The following is a 12,763-nucleotide window of genomic DNA, read 5'->3' as shown; positions in this document are numbered from 1 at the left end:
CAATATGAGCTACAATTTACATTACTGGTGCCTTTAATAGCTGTCAAATTCAGTGCAAGGATTGTTGTTATACACTTGACTCCATTATTAGAGTATTTACATGACTGCTCTATTAGAGTATTTAATCTGGATAACCCGCCCACGTACAATAATCACGGAGCGAAAAAAAATCACCTTACAACAAAGTCATCAGCCCAGATTAAGCTTCCTGGCTTATAATGATTAATAAAGACGGATTCTATTAGCCACAAGTAGCGCACACCAAAAAACTTAACTCTGAGCGTGATCTTGTATGGCTTCTCGAGCGTAATGGCGTTTTGGCAAGAAGAAACGGCCCGGGCGAATTTTTTTTGGGCACACTTTCTATGGAAGGTAATCCGTGCCAAAAATGAACTAAATAAATAAAAGCATATTGTAAAACCAGGAAAGCGGCGCTTCCGTTTATTAACCATATCCCAACAAAACACGAACTGGCCGCTTATAGATCTATGTAACGCGCTCCAGTTGTTTCTCTACGCATCTGTCTACAGCTCTTGAAAAGGTGAAGGGATTTTCCAAGAATGCGAAGAATTAATGGCCTGCAGCTCAGCAGACTCCATGAGATCCCAAGATACAGCCCGAGACGCACCTTCCGAGACGTTTACAAAGTGAGTGAAGGTGGTGAAGCTTCAGTATGTCCTGGCCAAAATGTAGGGCCGGGGGGTCTGTTTTTTATGGGGGGGGGGATGGGTTTTGTTTTGTTTGCATACATGCTGACATAAGGTCTGTTGTGTAAATATATTGGTACCTGCCCTATGTTCTCCACATTAACAAAATTAATAGTGTCCTGGCCCAGCATTCATGTATGTGGCGTGCATTGTAAATCAATTCAGTACATGATCTTGCACACATATTATATTGAAAGTTCTCCCATTAAGGAAGTTACATCTGCAAGATATCTAGAGGTCACCATCGACGATAATGATTTTTCAAGTCACTCTAGTGTTACTAGCATGCTAAGCACACTCAACTTACCTCCTTTACAACAAAGAAGAGAGAGATCTAAACTTATAATAATGTATAAAATTATTATTGATCTTGTTGATATTCCCAAAGATTACTTTATCCCTAATGATTCACGATTAAGAAAAGGATACTACAAGCAACTGATGACAAAAATTGACTCAAAGAAATTTCCCCTCAGTGATTAAACTTTGGAACCCCCTCCCTACATAGTTAATTCTCCTTCCCTGGATAGTTTTTGTAATAACTTAAGTGATTATTATATCTGTGCATTATAATCATTTGTGATTTCTCCACAGTACTTATACAACCAAGTACTAAGAATAATAAGAAATGCAGTCGAGATTATGTCATAAATAATAATGTAATGTTTGAGAAAACTATGAGGCCTGGAGACATAAACTAACCGGGGATAGATTCATCTGTGAATGAAGGCACAACCATATAATAATTATGCCTGTTCATGCTGATGACTTTAATGTACATGTAATTCTATATAATGTCCCATGCTTTAATTTCAGAATTTGCAAACATCTGAGTGATTGCAGGAGAGCCAGAGGCCACCTTACACATAAACAACAATATTACAAGTATGTTTTAATGTTTGTATTTTTAAGTCCAGCATATGCGCCCCAGGCGTCATTGCCAGAACAACCAGCTGATACCAGCTTGCTCATGAACAACAAGGTAAAGAGTAGCCATGTTTCAATGTTTTACTTTTATTGTACATCTTCATTCTTCACCTGGCTTGCTAGCTGGAATTTTTTCCACCTTTAGTTACTAATAATATAGTCTGTTGCCATTGGACCTTATCCGCAATGATGTCAGACATGTAAAAATGGCCATGATAGTTGTGGGACTTTCGTAAAATTTGTATGGGAGGATTTTTGAACAATGATATCTCAGCCAAGATAGAAGATATCGAGCTCTAACCTGCAGGTATGGTTGTAAGGTAACTGAGTGAATAACAGTCTAACATTAGTTTGAAAACCACCCAAAAATTGCTTCTACGTATTTATTGTAATGTATTATATCCATCCATGCCTGAGGGTTAGAGCCTGATATCTTCTTTCTTGACTAAGGTATGATCGTTAAAAAATTCTGAGGTATGCACTGAGATTTGGGTGCTCCACTAGCGTATTACAGTAAGTTAAGTAAATGTGTAGCAATCCAGGCTGGTCCCCTGAACATATCAGTTATTCTCTCTGTCCAGTAATAATACTGAAATGATGTGGGTATGCAGCTACATGCTTCTTGTTTGTTTGTTGTTTTTTTTAACTGAACATGTGATTGGTTAGTAAAAAGTGCATGAACTGCAAATTTTGACTGATTACAGTGCTAAACAGATTGCAGTGATTGTCACTGCATGCATTGGACGGCTCTACTCAAGATTGCTGCATTTAAAAGAGCTTGTAACAGTGGCGTACATTGAATGGATGTTGATAATGCCAATACAGAGTCCTCTATTAGCACCCGAATTTATTAAGATACAATGTGACACGAGGGAAACCGACTGTAAACTCATTAAAATGGAATCAGCCTAGGGTATGATTTGGGAGTGGAATGGGATCTGTGATGTGGACTATTAACACAGTTGAATGAATCGCAGTGGTTGGAATTTTGCTTCAGGTATGTACAGTAAGTGTAGTGTAGTGTGGTGCAAGACTTCCTGGAGCAGTGTGGAGTGGGTAATCATGAGAGACAATGCCTACATAAACGTGGTTTGACTGATCACGTTGACATAGAATCCTTCAAACTTCTCTCCAAGGGGAGTAGAAAATACTGCCATCTATACAGCGTTGTTAGTTTGCCAGCTGTCATCAGTCAGCACATAGCCTGCAAACATGATGTAACTGATCCGCATGGGACTGAGGATACGAGCAGATATTGAACGTGCAATACTTTTGCCCCTTTTCTGTTACACCTGGTGATCTGATCGTTTTGTTCAATTTTTGGAAAAGGTCTTCCCTTCAAGGGGGAGACCAGTCACTGAAGTCTTTATTGCTTGTTATGTTTTACCCATTGTTACCAAATGTTAGGTGTTAGATAACAACAGCTAATCTATAGCAATGTGTAACTCCTATTGTAGTGTGATCTGTGCAGTAAGTATAGTGTAGTGTGATATGTACAGTAAGTGTAGTGTAGTGTGATATGTACAGTAAGTGTAGTGTAGTGTGATATGTACAGTAAGTGTAGTGTAGTGTGATATGTACAGTAAGTGTAATGTAGTGTGATATGTACAGTAAGTGTAGTGTAGTGTGATATGTACAGTAAGTGTAGTGTAGTGTGATACGTACAGTAAGTGTAATGTAGTGTGATATGTACAGTAAGTGTAGTGTAGTGTGATATGTACAGTAAGTGTAATGTAGTGTGATATGTACAGTAAGTGTAGTGTAGTGTGATATGTACAGTAAGTGTAGTGTAGTGTGATATGTACAGTAAGTGTAATGTAGTGTGATATGTACAGTAAGTGTAGTGTAGTGTGATATGTACAGTAAGTGTAGTGTAGTGTGATACGTACAGTAAGTGTAATGTAGTGTGATACGTACAGTAAGTGTAGTGTAGTGTGATACGTACAGTAAGTGTAATGTAGTGTGATATGTACAGTAAGTGTAGTGTAGTGTGATACGTACAGTAAGTGTAATGTAGTGTGATATGTACAGTAAGTGTAGTGTAGTGTGATACGTACAGTAAGTGTAGTGTAGTGTGATACGTACAGTAAGTGTAGTGTAGTGTGATACGTACAGTAAGTGTAGTGTAGTGTGATACGTACAGTAAGTGTAGTGTAGTGTGATACGTACAGTAAGTGTAGTGTAGTGTGATATGTACAGTAAGTGTAATGTAGTGTGATACGTACAGTAAGTGTAGTGTGATACGTACAGTATGATAGCAGGTCTCCTCATGTTCATGTTTACATACTTAGGCACCAGACATTTACGTTACCTCTGGTATTGTGTAGTACACAGGTTTTAGGTGTATTTTATTTAGTGCCCGTGTTTTAGTGTAATGCTCTGTGTAGTTTACTGCTCTATCTAGTGTACGTGTGCACGTGTGAGGTGTAATGCAATGTAATGTGTATGTGTGTGTAGTGTAGGTTTATGTGCGTTAATCGGATGGCTGCAGGTTCGAGGCTGCCTAGGTCCAGTAATGGATTTTTTTCTCCTTTCTCCATCTTTTCAAACACACTTTGTGTAACAACTTTAAACAGGCTGTAAGACCAGGTGTCCTACAGACTTTCAGCACTAGTACTGTAAAGCCTTAATAAATAAATAAATATATGTTATTAAAGTGGTTACCAGCTGATGAGTCCTGCCACTTAAAATAATAAGGATGAAAAGTCTTTCAGTAAGACTTCCTGGTTGAGGACAGTATCCCTCAAGAATAGGACTGTAAGTTAGCTACACCATTTACATGGAGTTATGTACTGAACTCATCTTTCAGCGATTATGGCAATCGTACATGCTGAGGTGGCTGAGTCTGTCTGTGATCACATGATCTTCAGTAGCATTCATTCTCCTACCCATCCCACTTAGGAGGAGCTACATTTCTACCTTCTAACTATACCACCTGACTGCAGACAATCCAGTGACAACTACCATACAGTGGTTACATGCCAAATGGGATAATTAATTTTATAAAATGTATTTGTGAATAGTTACATATTCCTTGTAACTGGCATATTATAGTACTGTTGTCATTTCCTACAGGTTGGCAGCATCAAACAAGACCTATCTACGACGTACTCCATTGAATAACAACAATGTGTCAAACAAATACTCAAATTACTGCACACCATGATAAACCATTACATCACTCCATAATGTAAACCACACTGAAGATGGCACCCCTCTCACTAGGGTCCATATCCAATACTGTTCAGTAGTAGCTTGGACAGTCACAATAGAACAGCTTGGAGTGTCACCATGGTAATGGCTTAAATGATTTCCATGGTAACAGTTTCGACAATATCCAGGACTATTAGGAGATGGTAACCTTGACAACCTGTGACTTCAGTGACGTGTCAGTATCTCACATCCACAACGAAGTACAAGTGTCACTAGATGATATTAATACTGCCTACCACCTTAGTACACAGTCTGGTCCCACTTCACAGCCACAGCAGCCAATTCATCCAATAAGGTGTTGCATGATCCCTTGGTGTTATGCAGGAATTTCCCACAGATCACCAGACAAGGAGGCAGCAATCAGAAGTATTGTAGTCAAGTTGAACACATGGTTCCAGCTAATGATGTGAAGACACCACTTGAACTGGTTACTATGGTAAACATTGTAGTTTTGTTACATGTACATATTTTTGTATTTCATATTTGAATTTACAGTTTTATTTATTCTACACATTATATAACAAGTTTGACATTTTATTCTAACACTATCACACCTTATGTAGTCGTATATTCTAGTAAAATGAATATTTAATAAACATGAAGGTATAAGTATTATAAAGTATCACTAAAAATTCAGTTGATGAACACACGTAGACCAGCTTTTTTACAACAAATGTGAATAATTCCCTTAATTACCATTCAAGCATTACAAAGGTTGGCCTATGTGCACAGTTTAAATCATAATAACGTGTTTATGCTCAATGTCTAATTGTAATGTATCTTAGGAGAAAAACTGTATCTTCTGGTAGCTTTCATGTACTAGACCCTATTTTATGAATAAGCAATTGAAAATGGTGTGAGCAACACTGTGCATTAAATAGAATACACCCAGACCACTAACAGGAGTATAAGGCCACCATCTACTTACCTTGATTATCATTGAAATTGGTTAAGAGACTGCAGACTGCTTGACTAAAAATGCACTGCACTGATATTGCATGAACATACTTGACATGATCTACCTGAATTGATGCCATAGCTACCGCAGAATGCCAAAAATACATGAACAAGATACATGTGGAACCTCCTTCCAGTTTTAAGGCAGTTCTTCCCACAGTTATCCATACAAATTTTATACAGTCCCACAACCATTTTATGGCTGTGACATCATTGTGAATGAGGTACATAATGTGCAATCAACAAGATGCATTGCTGCATATACGTACGTGTAACTATCTCCTGTAAGTGTATGCATAATATTGTAGACTAGCTGTGATCACTATGCCAACTAGTGGCAAGCCACACCAGATTTACTGGCACATCACATGTGGAATGGCCTCTAGTTACAAGAGTCTATTGTGCCATATTGGCTTGATTGGGATCATTTGCCTTCACCACCTTGTTGTGTCACTTCATTGCTGACTCATCTTCAGAGACATCTCACACCTACTATATAAACAAATCAGTTAATGCCCCTATAGTTTTCTCGTTTTTTTTTTGTTGTGCAAGCTACATTTTAGTACTGTGATTTTCTGACGTTAGTTAAACTCTTTCCTATGTATGCATGCGTATCATTTCTGCAAGCACACTCACTGCTGGCTATGACATTGTTTATACATACCCTATGGGTAGGTTGTCACATTGGTATATGTACTTGGTTGTATGTGACCTGGGTCCTAGAAACAAACAATAACTTGATTTTTGTAACTGAATTTGTGTTGTACGAATCTGTCATACTATGGTGACACTAAAACTCAACAAGGATTTTCTATCCCATGTCCACAATATGCACAAATCTCAACTTCAGTGAGTCTGTGCTAAACAAGAGTATAAATGTGAAATGGGTTTTCTGAATGCTTTTCAATTGAATTACTGTACCCATGATCATAGCGAGTACAAGCTCTAAGTATCATTGCAAAGAATTTCTCATGGATAGCTACAAATTTTGTAATACAATGAACTGCTGTAAAGTATGGCTCAAACTTTACTATCAGTTGTACATGCTTCTAAACACCTGAGCAAGTCACTGATTCTTGACATACCTGGACATTTCTGAAACTTCTGTCATGCTAAATGGAGTTGTTGATCTTTTACAGATTGTTCAACCATTGAAGGCATATGTGGTCCAGATAATACTTGGTCACTTTTTAAAAAGAATTTGCTAATGAGATTGTTAGTGGGATAGTTGTAGTTTAAATCCAACTCATTACAGTACATGCCGGGAGAGTATTCAAAAATAATAAATCCTGGTAAGTAATTCTAACTTGTAATTGAAGAAACCTTTGGTTATGTCCAAATATGGGTGGCTCAACTGGTGTGCTCACTATTTTAGAACAATTCATTTATACTCCCTCTTCGCTTCAAGTGTTGGTAGATTAAGATCCTTAACATCTCACTAACACTACTCTACTGTAGTGATTACAGATGAACCATGAAGGCTGATTGATGCTACACTATATATATTTCAATCTTGTTTACCAGTGCTGATGTATATGGAGACCAGACTACTGACAATAGGTGTAATTAGCATTTGGTAGACTGAACAACGTTTACTATTGCTAATTGTCAATATGAGCACCAAGGTATTTAATCATATATCAGTTTTTTAAAGTGAGATTCCACATAACTAAATAACTAAAGCAGATCGGATCAGTGGCAGAGAAGTAGTTGATATGAGGGCGGGGGGGGGGCTGACCATGGGCGAATAAATGAACTGATGGACTACATACATTGTCTCTGGTTTGGTAATGTCACAACCAGCTGACAATAACTGCCCACCTCACCAGCTACACGTTTATAGCTAACAAACTACATAAAAATCCTCACATAGCTCACTACTCTGATAGTGTGACTACTTTATTAGAGTGACTGCTCTATTGGAGTATCTTGATCTTTATCACGGTTTTTAGCCCCACTCAAAGGAGGATACTTTCGGCATATCATTCCAAGAGGGTTTTTCCACAGCCTATGGATAGGATAAGATGCATGCATATGTCGTCAACATACAGGTTGGTAATGCCTTCAAGAATGTCATTGATAAAACACAGAAATAGATTTTCCATTTTCTATCTTTAAGAAATAGAAAATCTAAAATGGAACATAATCAATTTTAGATTGTAAAGTTTGCCATAATTTGTATTAGAGCTGTACCGATATGGGTTTTTGGCATGTACCGATATCCGATATGGATACCACCAAAAGAAGCCGATAACCGATAGTCGATCCGATATTTGCATTACAAACAAAAGTCATAGATAATCTATGCATTTACCTACTCTACAACAGCATGTGGATATATTCATTGCTCACTCTATGCCTGTGGTGATAGTGGCTTGGGTTTCTGTTGTGCAATCCAGACAATTAGGCACCCACAAAACATTTTTATGCATACTCCCATGAAGCCTTAAACGGATATTTCTGCATTACTCCGCATTTTATTGGCTTGTGTGAACTCTGGTACAGTAGGCTTCCTTGGTTATCCTGTGACTGTTCTTTTATATTACAAAGGTACTATATAACTGCTTCATTTAAGACTGATAAGCTTTAATTTCCAGCTTAACAAAGACTAGAATCGCGTATATTTGTATGGCTTATCATAGCGTAGCGTTTGTTGTACAGTGAGCAATAAGCCACTGCCACTAAACAGCCACATGGATAACGTAGAAAACCAATATATAATCCGTTTATGTACAAACTATTGCTGTATAAATATCGGTAGCGATATCGGTCCTCCTACTGTTCTGTACCGATACCGATATTGGTAAAAAAATGCCATATCGGTGGCCGATATTTTGGCCAATCCGATTATCGGTACAGCTCTAATTTGTATATGCTTTGCTTTAGATTTTGAAACAGAACTTCTGTAGTTAAGTCTACTTCAATCATGGCTATGCTATTGAGAGTTCGAGGTTACAAGTAGAAATTAGTTTTACAGCTTTAATGAACAGTATGCACATTTCATCTCACTGTTGTGATTCATGTACATAATATTATATACAAGACAAATGTGTCCCAGAACCCTTGTAAACATTGCATTACTTTTATCTAAACCTCACTCACTACCTCTCACAATATACTTGCAATTGATTGCATAATCCCTTGTTATAGGGATTATCACAACCAGCCTGTCTGCTCTGCACCCTTGAGGATCTAAATGGATCAAAACACTCTCAACACCTGTAAAAAAATATATATTTTTTGCCATGTGGTGAGATTTGCTAATTTTCATTGCTAGCTTCAACCAACAACTATACACATTACACTGTTTCATACTTTCACACTATTTTTTAGTTATTTTACAACGAAGATACACAATAGTTGTTACAACAATGGAATACACAACAGTTACAACAATATAGACAACAGTAGTTTAACGGGTTTTAAAATGATTAAGATACTTTAACAACAATATTTTGAGTAGTTTCACAGCAGTAGGTATTATAGTAGTTCGACTAGTTTTACAACAATGTGTTACGTGATTGTAAACCGAGTGTTAGACTTGTCGTTCACTAGTATATTCAATTCCTCTTTCAGTAGAATAATTGGATTTATGTGAGTTGACACTGTTAGAATCCTGTTGCACGTGTTCACTGAGACACTCGCCTTGTCAGGGTTATCAGTAAACTCTATGTAAATAGTGTTATCCTCATCTAAACTCATGCTCCCCGTACAATAGAGTAGAAAATTCAGCAATCCTAGCAAGGAATGAAATGTTATAGTGAAATATACCTTCAACAGTGCTTAATTTAACTCTTAAACCCACACTAACTTTTGGGGAGTATGTGTTTAGGTAACTTAAATTTTTGCTCATGGTTTACTGTAAGGGTAAATATACCATTATAATCCTTATTACATCACAAGTAGAATGTAAATTGTATAGCCATAGTTTGAAAATTACAGTGGTTTGTTTAAGGCACACATATTTTTTACCTTTCTGATTCAGTTTTGGTTTAAGGGTATTTAAGAGGGGTGTAGGTTACCTATCTCCTATATTTTAGAGGCTAGAAAGCACTATCAGTGATGAGGCTGTATTTTATGAAGGAGACTACCAAGGATGGATTCATAGAAATGTGCAGGAATGACTTCTTCCATATTTAACAAATTGAGTGAGTCCAACTCATTCCTCATGTTTGTAACAAATGTTGTAAGAACTCAAATGCTAAGGGATGGCCAACAATTTTCAGCCATTCCGTGAGCGTACAAACCGTACGCTAGGAGGGAAGGGGGTCACAGTAGAATCGCAAGTATGCTTCTTTAAAAATTCAAACTTTGCTTATTTCATTTGAACAGAGTAGATTATAATGGTCGGCCACCAGACATTTACTGAATGCAGTACATGCAAAAGCATCAAAATGATAAGATGCCTAAAAGACAAAACAAACACCATACATGAATTTTGCAATATTAAAAAGTATCCGTGTGTTAGTTCTGTTATATACTACATCTGTGTGTCAACATTTATACAGTACACTTTGGGAGGGGGGAGGGGGGGGGGGGGGGTTAGAAAAAGAGTACTCTTTGTACACTTGCAAAAAGGCTGAAAATTGTGGACTATCCCTAACATTGCTTCACTCAAAAAATAATCCCTGAAAGTTTTTGGTTTTCCTTAAAAATAATTAGCCTAAACTCAATAACTTCAATCCATTTATTTGTGTATTCACATAATATGCATACCTTTTTCATCACAGCTATCCAAATAGATGCCGATTGTATGTAATATTCTTTGTTTAATGGAATCTTCTCCAGGTGGAGTCAATGTTTTTATTGCTTCCTTTACCCTTGCTGATGACACTGGCTCACCAACAAACAAAGGTTCAAATACTTTGGGGTTGGAACACATTACACGCTTCATCTTGAAGGAGTCCAAACCTTCCATTATGGCATCTAAGTAAGCTTTTCTTTTAACTAATCCATCGTATATCAGCATGATTTCGCAGATTTCTTCTTTGTAGCTTAACTAAAACATGGAATTATAACTAGTGGTACAAATGCTAGACTATGAGACTTACTCTAAAAGGGATATCTCTTCCTCCACTTTCTATCAGGTAGTCTTCCATCTCTTGAGAATCAACGAGTTGATTTAATTCCTTATTAGAACTACTTATCTGTACAAATATAATAGTAATCAGTGAAGGAACAAATGAATGCTTGTACATAGTTACCTAATAACACCACAGTGGAACTGGTTTGTGCTAATTTTTACCAAAAAAAGGCCACCTCTACAAATCATCAACTTTGCAGTACACATTGGCAAATAATTTTATGCTGTGTTAACACCAGGCAGATTTATTTTTCTTTCAAATATAGGCTGATTACTAGCTTAATTAAGGCTTGGTTAGCACATGGAAGATCCACTGAAGTGTAACACATATGTAGTGCAAGTTACACGCACCTCTTTTACATAATACGATACTTTTTCAGAAGCATCATCCAATTCCAAATTTATAATGGCTGTATTTAGATCTCCACACATGTAATAGTACATTACACGTGACAAAGGAAAGCCTATGTTGCTCATTATTATACTGTGGCCAATCATAGTTCCAATAGTTTTTAAAATTCCAGAGGATAAGGAGGACACTGTATACACTGGTCTTACACGGGAACCATCACCCTCAAAGAAATCCATGTATCCACTTGACAACTTCTGGTACACGCGAGAGAAAAAATCTCTTCTAATGCCTCCAACATCAATGCCTGGAGCAGCTAACATTTCTATGACGATTCCTTTCCTAATATTAAGCCTGGGGCTTTTATAAAACTGCAATGCCGCAGATACATTATCTTCGATTGTGTTGTTCACGTAAATTTTAGGCAAATACCCTGTGTCATCAAACTCCATCATTGTTTTCATCATTTCCAATACAGCATGTAAGGTTCCATGATTGTCAATTAAACAATTAAAGCTTGTAGCAAAATTCATGTTAGAAAGCTCATAGATGGATGTTACATATTCTGGGTTAAATTCTGGGGCTGCAGCTATAAGTTGATCAAGGTCACTTGTGATCAAATCTGCAGAATTATTGATGCATTAAAATAAACAGTTAATAATTTTACACAATGCAAATGAATAATTCTGTAACTAAGGGACTTCCTGTGGCGTAGCCAGGAAAAACATTTACCGAGGCAAAGTTTGTACATTGGCATAATTGAGAGAGTCAGCTTCTGACTCATCTGATTCACAAACACTTTCAAGTTTCAGGTATGTTCAACAGCCAAGTTTGGGTGGTACAGCATTTGTAGGTTGATTCTCTGGTTGGATGGAAAAAGAACTATTTCAGAGCATTTTTTCTACATGTCAAAAGTACTGAATGCTCCAGCTTAGTTAATGTTACAGTATACCATGCTTCAATTATTAGACTAACTCAACACAAAATGTGACTTACTCCAGAGATATTTTGAGTGGTCCGGCCATCCATGTACTACAAAGGAGGTCATAGTCATGCACACTATACTTTTATTGATATTTAAGTCAAAGATTATCTCTTTCATGTGATGCTCAACTGCACATCAAGCTAGGGAATATGGGGGTATGCTTCCTCAAGAAAATTTTTGAAATATATATCTAATCCAAAACAGCCAAGCTGTAAAAAAAGTGTGCGGCCCTCAAAAAGGCTATGGTGAAAAAAGATGTGAAATCCAAGGTGGCGGCCAAGAAATGGCTGTGATGGTAGGTTAATGGTAAAAATTTTAATAACGACAATTCAAGTGAATTTTTGTGCCACTTGGTCTTGGCAAAAAAATTCACCTAAATTGCCGTTATTAAAACTTTTACCATTAACCTACCATCACAGCCATTTCTTGGCCGCCACCTTGGATTTCACATCTTTTTTCACCATAGCCTTTTTGAGGGCCGCACACTTTTTTTACAGCTTGGCTGTTTTGGATTAGATTTCATTTCTTTTTGTATTTGTATA

General features: G+C 37.1%; 1 protein-coding gene and 1 long non-coding RNA gene across 2 annotated transcripts; one reads left to right on the top strand and one right to left on the bottom strand.

Annotated features, from left to right (window-relative positions):
• Positions 1–470: 470 nt before the first annotated feature.
• On the top strand, positions 471–5,469 carry LOC136258085 (uncharacterized). The gene is made up of 4 exons (XR_010702568.1): positions 471–647; positions 1,524–1,592; positions 1,639–1,689; positions 4,710–5,469. It is a non-coding gene; the product is annotated as an uncharacterized lncRNA (long non-coding RNA).
• Positions 5,470–9,070: 3,601 nt separating this feature from the next.
• Positions 9,071–11,848, bottom strand: LOC136258504 (uncharacterized). The gene is made up of 4 exons (XM_066051821.1): positions 11,239–11,848; positions 10,856–10,951; positions 10,521–10,803; positions 9,071–9,541 (listed from the first exon to the last, which is right to left on the bottom strand). The coding sequence occupies exons 1-4, from the start codon at positions 11,767–11,769 to the stop codon at positions 9,318–9,320; spliced, it is 1,134 nt and encodes a 377-aa protein (XP_065907893.1). The 5' UTR covers positions 11,770–11,848; the 3' UTR covers positions 9,071–9,317.
• Between the last annotated feature and the right edge of the window lie 915 nt (positions 11,849–12,763).

This window comes from Dysidea avara, chromosome 6 (assembly GCF_963678975.1).
Source record: "Dysidea avara chromosome 6, odDysAvar1.4, whole genome shotgun sequence".
Classification (NCBI taxonomy): Eukaryota; Metazoa; Porifera; class Demospongiae; order Dictyoceratida; family Dysideidae; genus Dysidea; species Dysidea avara.
The sequence above is the reverse complement of the archived record's forward strand: the minus strand, read 5'-3'. Positions and strand labels throughout refer to the sequence as shown.

Bases quoted from the DNA above. Each gene is read 5' to 3' on its own strand.
- LOC136258504 (XM_066051821.1), bottom strand. From the start codon at position 11,769: ATGAATTTTGCTACAAGCTTTAATTGTTTAATTGACAATCATGGAACC. The intron at 10,804-10,855 runs GTAAGTCTCATA...TCCATGTTTTAG, and splicing joins GAAGAGATATCCCTTTTAGA to TTAAGCTACAAAGAAGAAAT. The intron at 9,542-10,520 runs GTATGCATATTA...ATTCCTTGCTAG, and splicing joins GGATAGCTGTGATGAAAAAG to GATTGCTGAATTTTCTACTC.